Source organism: Brassica napus, chromosome C5, assembly GCF_020379485.1.
Source record: "Brassica napus cultivar Da-Ae chromosome C5, Da-Ae, whole genome shotgun sequence".
NCBI lineage: Eukaryota > Viridiplantae > Streptophyta > Magnoliopsida > Brassicales > Brassicaceae > Brassica > Brassica napus.
The window spans coordinates 18,549,504-18,558,424 of NC_063448.1; the positions used below are offsets into that span (position 1 = coordinate 18,549,504).

The 8,921-nt window shown below is 27.4% G+C and overlaps 1 protein-coding gene across 1 annotated transcript; it reads right to left on the bottom strand.

The window, feature by feature from the left end:
• Positions 1-5,412: 5,412 nt before the first annotated feature.
• On the bottom strand, positions 5,413-8,274 carry LOC106399588. The gene is made up of 14 exons (XM_013840052.3): positions 8,122-8,274; positions 7,856-7,929; positions 7,692-7,760; positions 7,514-7,589; positions 7,231-7,292; positions 7,033-7,134; positions 6,756-6,845; positions 6,599-6,673; positions 6,488-6,520; positions 6,335-6,409; positions 6,186-6,248; positions 5,994-6,071; positions 5,867-5,911; positions 5,413-5,775 (listed from the first exon to the last, which is right to left on the bottom strand). Exons 1-14 carry the CDS (start codon positions 8,168-8,170, stop codon positions 5,662-5,664), a joined length of 1,005 nt encoding a protein of 334 aa, XP_013695506.2. The 5' UTR covers positions 8,171-8,274; the 3' UTR covers positions 5,413-5,661.
• Between the last annotated feature and the right edge of the window lie 647 nt (positions 8,275-8,921).

An 8,921-nucleotide genomic window follows, 5' to 3' on the forward strand; every position in this document is an offset into this window, starting at 1 on the left:
GGTGTCATTTGATTAAAATGACAATTTAGTTTACGTGGCAGATTAAGAATCAAATTGAAAAAAATGTTGGTCCAAATCCAATTATTAAGGAACATTATATTAACCTAAAATATAAAAAACATATATTTTCTCTTTAAATAAAAGTTACGGAATTACCTAATATGATTAATATATATATGATAATTAATGACTATGAATAATAAAGACTAGGTGATGATCCGCGCAGAGCGCGGGGTGAATAGACTAAAAGAGTTTGTAATTTTTAGTCTATAAATATTTAGAAAGTAAAAGTTTGGGTCTCATATATTACATGTTATACAATGACGGATTGGACTAAATTGATTATGTTTATATAAGGTTAATTACTTAAACCGTTAAAAACTTGTATTATTGGTTAGGTGTAATCAAAGTTTAATCTGTGGAAGTAAATAATTATTTAAACTTAGTTATGGTATTAAGATAAAAATAAAAATAGAAAATCAAATTATTGTTTTCATAAGATTAAACGAAACATAGATAATATAATAATAAAATATGAAAAACAGAACTTATAAGGAAAAGTTTTTAAGGAAGTTCAAACTCATTATTTTAACGCCTACAAACAATGCAAAAAAAATCCCTAATTATACGCATAATTCAAAAAAAATTAGAGATATTATGGCTTCAGATATGTTAAACTAAGATTTCGTGTCTTGATTATTTTATATTTACAGCGAGGTAGGAATGTATATTCGTAAAAAAATATTTTCATGCCCAAATTGAAGTAAATATAATTAAGTCGTTGATTGGTCAACATCCATATTTATTCGAAAATTGTGATCAAATATGGCATCTCTTCTATGACCATTAAGATTTAACATGCGATTTTCCATAATTAGAAACATGATGAACATTGATTGTGATATTTGATCCCAATTTTCGACTTTCCATGCGACTTTTTATATTTAAACGTGATCGTGATGCCGTTGCTAGATGAACGTGATGTTATCACTTTATATGTGCGACTTTCAATAATCAGATAATATTTTTGATTATGTTAGCTGTATGGTCAAATCTTTATATTTTTTACATGATCAAATATACAAAGTTATATTTTTTTATTATGTTATTTTTATGGTCAAATGTATTCATAATTTAAATTACTAGCACATTCAGATTCATGATCGAGATTATGTTATCTGCATTGCTAGCACATTCAGATTCAAATTTATAGATAACTAATAGTTTTTATGGTCGACAAATCTAGAATATGAAATAAAAGAGATTATAATATAATTTTTATTCTGTAGATTGTAATATACAATAAAACAATCATGGGTTTGTTTTTTTTTTTGGGAAGACAAAAAATATACTTATGTTTTTGGAAAGTCGCACTATATTCTAAAATGCATGTGCCAATAGTCTGTAGTCATGAAATATACTTATGTTTACAATAAAGATGAATAAATGAAACTTATACTATATGTTTGTGCCAACGGCATGACATGTAATTATTTTAATCTAAAAATGGTTATTAAAAAATAGGATGTGAGGTGGAATGTGGTGTTGACACATAAGTAATGACAAACTTGTGAATTACACATGGAGACAAGGTTTATTTTAAAAAGTTCTCCTCAAATAATAAGAAGGAGATTTGATAACAATTTTTGCATCCTTCTTCATTTTTGTTTAATTTTATATTATTAAAAAATTAAACAATCACATTAACCATATAATAAAAAATAGATTTTTTCTTATATATATTATATTTCGAATTTTTTTAAATGACTTTAAGTTACAAAAATGAGGAAACCTTATATGTTATATTTTAAATTTTTTAAAACGACTTTAATTTACAAAAAAGAGGAAACTTTATATGTTATATTTTAAATTATTTAAAACGAATTTAAATTAAAAAAATGAGGAAACCTTATATGTTATAGTTTTCTTATATGTTAGATTTTTTCTTATATGTTATATTTTGAATTTTTTAAAACGACTTTAAATTAAAAAAATGTAAGTTTTCCTTAAGCGTACGACTAAAATCATTAAAATGACATATATCAATTCGATGGTTGATCTGAAACCTTTCAAAACCATATGAAAGATAAATGTCAAAATAATTCAACTGTGTAAACAGTACCGTTCACATTTTACAAGAATGTGCTCGGTGGAAAAAAATAAGGTTTTTGTATCATAATTTGTTTAATGTCCAATCCGATTAATCCATGATATATTAATTATAGTTTAGTTCCACAATTTTTAATAAAAATTAATCCGGTCTATCGAAAAAATATTATATAATAACAACAAAAATTATTGTATATGTATAAATAAAATGATCAAATATATAAAAAAATATATACAAATAAACCTTGCGCAGGTCTTATCCTAGTAAGTTGTTTTATAGTACACTAGGATAAGACCCGCGCAAGGCGCAGGGTGAGTTTATTTCTATATAATATCGGTAATTTTTTTTATATATTTGATCATTTTATTTATATATATACAATATTTTTTGTTGTTATGATATAATTTTTTTCCGATGGATCAGATCAATTTTTATTAAAAATGATGGAACAAAACTATAATTAATACATCATGGGTTGATCGGATTGAACATTAAACAAATTATGACATAAAAACCTTATTTTTTCCTTCGAACACATTCTTGAAAAAAGTGAACAGTGTTGTTTTCACAGTTGAATTATTTTGACTTTTATCTTCCATATGGTTTTGAAAGCTTTCAAATCAACCATCGAATTGATACATGTCATTTTAATGTTTTTAGTCGTATACTTAAGGAAAATTTACATTTTTTTAATTTAAAGTCGTTTTAAAAAATTCAAAATATAATATATAAGAAAAAATCTAACATATAAGAAAATATAACATATAAGGTGTCCTCATTTTTTTATTTTAAAGTCGTTTTTAAAAAAACTATAACATATAAGGATTCATCATTTTTGTAATTTAATGTCATTTTAAAAAATTTCAAATATAACATATAAGAAAAAATCTAATTTTTTATTATAGGGTTAATGTGATTGTTTATTTTTTTAATAATATAAAATTAAACAAAATGAAGAAAGATGCAAAAATTGTTATCAAATCTTTATTATTCATAATCATTAATTGTCATATATATGTAAATCATATTAGGTAATTTCGTAGCTTTTATTTAGAGAAAAAATACACACTTCTTATATTTTAGGTTAATATAATGTTCTCTAGTGGACATTAAACAAATTATGATATAAAAACCTTATTTTTTTCCTCGAACACATTCTTGAAAAAGTGAACAGTATTGTTTTCACAATTGAATTATTTTGACTTTATCTTACATATGGTTTTGAAAGCTTTCAAATCAACCATCGAACAGATACATATCATTTTAATGTTTTTATTCGTATACTTAAGGAAAACTTACATTTTTTTAATTTAAAGTCGTTTTAAAAAATTTAAAATATAACATATAAGAAAAAATCTAACATATAAGAAAAATATAACATATAAGGTGTCCTCATTTTTGTATTTTAAAGTCGTTTTAAAAAATAAAATATAACATATAAGGTTTCCTCATTTTTGTAATTTAATGTCATTTTAAAAAATTACAAATATAACATATAACAGAAAAATCTAATTTTTTTATTATATGGTTAATGTGATTGTTTATTTTTTTAATAATATAAAATTAAAAAAAATGAAAAAGGATGCAAAAATTGTTATCAAATATTTATTATTCATAATCATTAATTGCTATATATATGTAAATCATATTAGGTAATTTTCTAACTTTTATTTAGGGAAAGAATACACACTTCTTATATTTTAGGTTAATATAATGTTCTCTAGTGAAAATTAAACAAATTATGACATAAAACCCTTATTTTTTCCCTCGAACACATTCTTGAAAAGTGAACAGTATTGTTTTCACAGTTGAATTATTTTGATTTTTATCTTACATATGGTTTTGAAAGCTTTCAAATCAACCATCAAACTGATACATGTCATTTTAATGTTTTTAGTCGTATACTTAAGGAAAATTTACATTTTTGTAATTTAAAGTCGTTTTAAAAAATTCAAAATATAACATATAAGAAAAAGTCTAACATATAAGAAAAATATAACATATAAGAAAAATATAACATATAAGGTGTCTTCATTTTTGTATTTTAAAGTCGTTTAAAAAAAAAATATAACATATAAGGTTTTCTCATTTTTGTAATTTAAAGTCATTTTAAAAAATTCAAAATATAACATATAAGAAAAAATCTAATTTTTTATTATATGGTTAATGTGATTGTTTATTTTTTTTAATAATATAAAATTAAACAAAAATGAAGAAATATGCAAAAATTGTTATCAAATCTTTATTATTCATAATCATTAATTGTCATATATATGTAAATCATATTAGGTAATTCTGTAGCTTTTATTTAAGGAAAGAATACACACTTCTTATATTTTAGGTTAATAAAATGTTCTCTAGTGGACATTAAACAAATTATGACATAAAAACCTTATTTTTTCCCTCGAACACATTCTTGAAAAAAATGAACAGTATTGTTTCCACGGTTAAATTATTTTGACTTTTATCATCCATATGGTTTTGAAAGCTTTAAAATCAACCATCGAATTGATACATGTCATTTTAATGTTTTTAGTCGTATACTTAAGGAAAACTTACATTTTTGTAATTTAAAGTCGTTTTAAAAATTTTCAAAATATAACATATAAGAAAATTCTAACATATAAGAAAAATATAACATATAAGGTGTCCTCATTTTTGTATTTTAAAGTCATTTTAAAAAAATATATATAACATATAAGGTTTCCTCATTTTTGAATTTAAAGTCATTTTAAAAAATTCAAAATATAACATATAACAAAAAAAATCTAATTTTTTTTATTATATGGTTAATGTGATTGTTTAATTTTTTTAAATAATATAAATTTAAACAAAAATGAAGAAGGATGCAAAAATTGTTATCAAATCTTTATTATTCATAATCATTAATTGTCATATATATGTAAATCATATTAGGTAATTCTGTAGCTTTTATTTAAGGAAAGAATATACACTTCTTATATTTTAGGTTAATATAATGTTATCTAGTGTTATATAATTATGGAATAATGTGACACTATTAGATTAAACTATACTTTATATTAGATGCTCTAGAATTCTTTGAAATAGAATTTAGAAGGCATTTAGAGTGCCACCTATGATTTGAGGTTTTTTTTTAATTAATACAAAATTAAGGTTCGGATTTTTCAAATGCTTCTCAATTAATATATAGGGATTGTTTAATCGTGAGACTATCATGTTTTAGTTTTAGTGACCTTAAAAACATATTTTTCTTTATTTAATTTTTATTAATAGCACAATTAGAACATGATATGATTATATGAATAGATTCAAGCACAGTATTTGCAATTTATCTAATATATAACTGAACTGCAAAGAAAGCAGCGAACCATAACTGTAACATATAACGCAATTGAATAATAAGCTCTATCCCTACTTGACCCAAAAAAAAAAAAAAAAAGCTCTATCCCTACAAAAGTTGTGCACCATCTATAGCATTGTCTCCATGCACTTGCAAACACAGCAAAAATCATCTATACTATATACACTTGTCAACTTAGCCTAGTATCGGAATGAACAAACTCTTCTCTTCAGTTAGTAGGCACTGTGTTGACCGCACTAATAGTCCTCACTGTTCTTGGCACTGAGAACCTACCAAGCTGTCCCGATATACCATTTCCTGTGCTAGAGCTTTCAGTTATGTCCTAACACCAGAGTTCATAGAAATTTTTTTAAAAGGTTAGGTTTGACGCATATTGATGTTCAGAACTTGAGGGATAGGGAATATCCTTTTACCTTCAAACCAGAAATAGATTGAGTGTGCTGAAGCGGACCATGTGACTGTCCAAATGAAAAGTCAAGTACTTAGTACAATGGAAAGTTAGTTTCTCATAGACAATTCTGGATTGAGATGGAACAAAACCTGTTGAGCTCCATTAGGGGTTGAAGGTGATGATTGGGATTCACGGGGTGAAGCAGGAGGCAATAATAGAGTCTCCTCCTAACATCAAAATATCAAGACAAAAAATAAGAGATAGAAAGAGCAAGATCCAGTAATGTGATGAACACGATTGAAATTTCATTGCAAGACCAGATGAAATATTTAGTCATTTACACTGGACGAATGTGTCAAAGAAGCTGCCTCAATAGCTGGCAATGATGAAGTTGATAGCAACGCCTGTACATAGAAGAAAATCTCGGTAAATACAATGAAAATGTTAGCCATTTCACTTAAACTCAATGCACACTGGAGAAGGCTCATGCCTGATTAGAATCTTGAATTCTTTTGTGCTCGAGACACTGAGCATGCAGAGCTCCAACTCCTTTAAGCGTGAGATCCTTTATGAATGGCGAATACAAATTCAAATTAAACCAACACTGACTAATGAGTAAAACAAATCTCCAACAATTGTTTACCTGATTTCCCTCAATGCGACAGACTTTGCTGGCCTGAGATTATGAAGAACACAAGATCAACTCATTTTGTTTAGGAGGAACAAACTCGTGGTATCACTAAAATGTTCTCACCAGAGTTTCAACAGCCTCGAAAACAGACCTAACTTCATCCTTCATATTTGCTGTTCCATCCCGTAACTCAGTCACCTAAACATTTTTGAATCATTAGAAAGCCTTTGACAACGCAGTGAAGTAGAAGCGTTTTGTATACATTCTCAGTCTAACATACTTGTCTTCCTGTTTGTTTAATAATTACTGAACTTTCATCCAAAGTACAATCCATCCTGTCAAATTCTGAACCTAGCTCCCGTTTTGTATCCTGCCATGAAATATTAACAGACCAAAACAGAGACAAACATAGTTGAGCTAAAAAAGGATATATATCATCTCACGGGAGTGCCATCGTTACCAACAAGAATAGAGCTCCGTGATAATTTTTTTCCAAAAGAAATCATAAAGGAAAAGTCATTGAAAGCGGTAGAGAAACTATGGGAAGTAGAACTTACCGAGAGAGATGAGTAAAAACCATCGATCTGGTTGCCAACACTATCACAAGCATCTGATAAGCTGCGCCTTGTCGCAAGCATAAAATCTGGAAGCTTCCATCCCTGAGAATTTTCCACAAGAAATCAGTGCCCAGCATTAATTTAAGTGAACAAGCAAAACTATTTTAAGTAGCTTGGTTACTTATGGTTAAGCATTACCTTCCACCACACATATCCATAGCCTATCACCCCAATGATAATGATGACACCATACTTTCTGCCTGTGAATGGAAGGAAACTATAAGCTAACTTCATCCAAGTTTCGATTAACAGTAAGCACAGAATCATAAGTGTTTGATGCCAAAAAGGAAACTGTAAATTAAAAATGTTTCTAAACTTTTTTATTTTCATATCAAACCAATCTTTTTCTTTTTCATTTTCAATGCACAAGAGGAATACAAAACTTGTATATTAAGAAATTAAAAAAAAAACTCCAGAGAACCTGATCCTTCTGTGGTAACAATAGTGATAGGCCTGTTTGAAGCCAGCAGCTGCAGTTCATGCCGAAGACTGTTAACCTACAAGAAAAATCAGAGATCAGAAAAGAACAATGGAAATTCAATTCCTGAGAAAATCCTCCTCGCCAGATAAAAGATTCATGTAAAAAAAAAAAAACTAACCTGAGCTACAAGTGCCGTATCATTCCGAGACTTGCTAGGTTCCTCTTGTTTCAGTTGCTTGAATACAATCTGTAAAGACAAACAAAACCGTTGGCCCAACAGCATCACACACAACGGACTCGTCAAGCTGTTTGCACAAAGATAGAGAAATATAAACAGGTTACCTTAAAAGCACCAGAGACCAGGCTCGAGACAACTGGTAAGCTCCCGTCTTTAGCAAGCACAGACCCAACAAGCCCTAAAGTAACATTCAGAACACACACACAAACTTCAGTAAAGGTAGTAACTTTGATGATCGTTTTCCTCTACAGAGATCAAAAGGGTTTATCAAAAACCCTAGCTTTTGCTCTTGCGAATCAAAGATAAAAAAAAAACCCGAGGAGCACCCGACCAAACTAGTCGTGTTATTACAAAGAAATACCCAACGGACCTGCACCGATGAGGACGGTTAGTTTCCCGAGCGGAAGAGCCATAGCCATGCCTAAAGCTAGCGACCAGCTTATACGGTGAAAGACCGAGATTGAAACAGAGGAAGCTGTACCGTAATTTCCGGTCTAACTGTGATCACAAACAAATTAATAATTCTTGATCCGGTTTTATTTATAAATAAATAAACCTAGGATGGGTATTTCTTTTTTTTAATTAACTAGTGATATTGTTTATTAGTATGATTAAGAGATTTTATTATATGACTAGTTTTTTTAACCGTGGATTATGCCGTATAATTTTTTCCTCAATCATTTAATTTTTATTTGTGTATATTTAAAACAATTAATTCAGAATTAATAAATCAGAAAATATCTAAAACAGTAAAACAAATGTAGATAGGTTGAATTTTTTTTGCTGGTATGTATTGCTGCTTCCTGAATTTGATATTAGTCTTCTATACAGTATGTGTAGAGGTGAATAATAATTTTTTGTATTATTTAGAAAATTAGTTAGCAAAAATCAACATGATAATGAAACTTATTTCCACTCTCCTTTTATATATGTTTGGATTAGTGCTTGTTATCAAGTTAATTTATTTTTACATTTGAAATTGTCTAAAATTTGTCGTTTAGTCATTTCATATGAAGAAATGTACAAAAGTTACATGTGAGATATTTCAAGATTGAAACACTGTTTTGTAATTTTTTTCTTTCTATTTATATTTTGTGCATACCTCTTGAAAAGGAAGCCTATAACAAATTATGCTTTTGTATTTAGATTTTTGTGGTATATTTTTTGTAT

Coding starts and splice junctions, on each gene's coding strand:
- LOC106399588 (XM_013840052.3), bottom strand. CDS start 8,170: ATGGCTATGGCTCTTCCGCTCGGGAAACTAACCGTCCTCATCGGTGCA. Junction 6,674..6,755: donor TTAAACAAACAGGAAGACAA/GTATGTTAGACT, acceptor AAAAATGTTTAG/GTGACTGAGTTACGGGATGG. Junction 6,521..6,598: donor TCGAGGCTGTTGAAACTCTG/GTGAGAACATTT, acceptor TCATAATCTCAG/GCCAGCAAAGTCTGTCGCAT.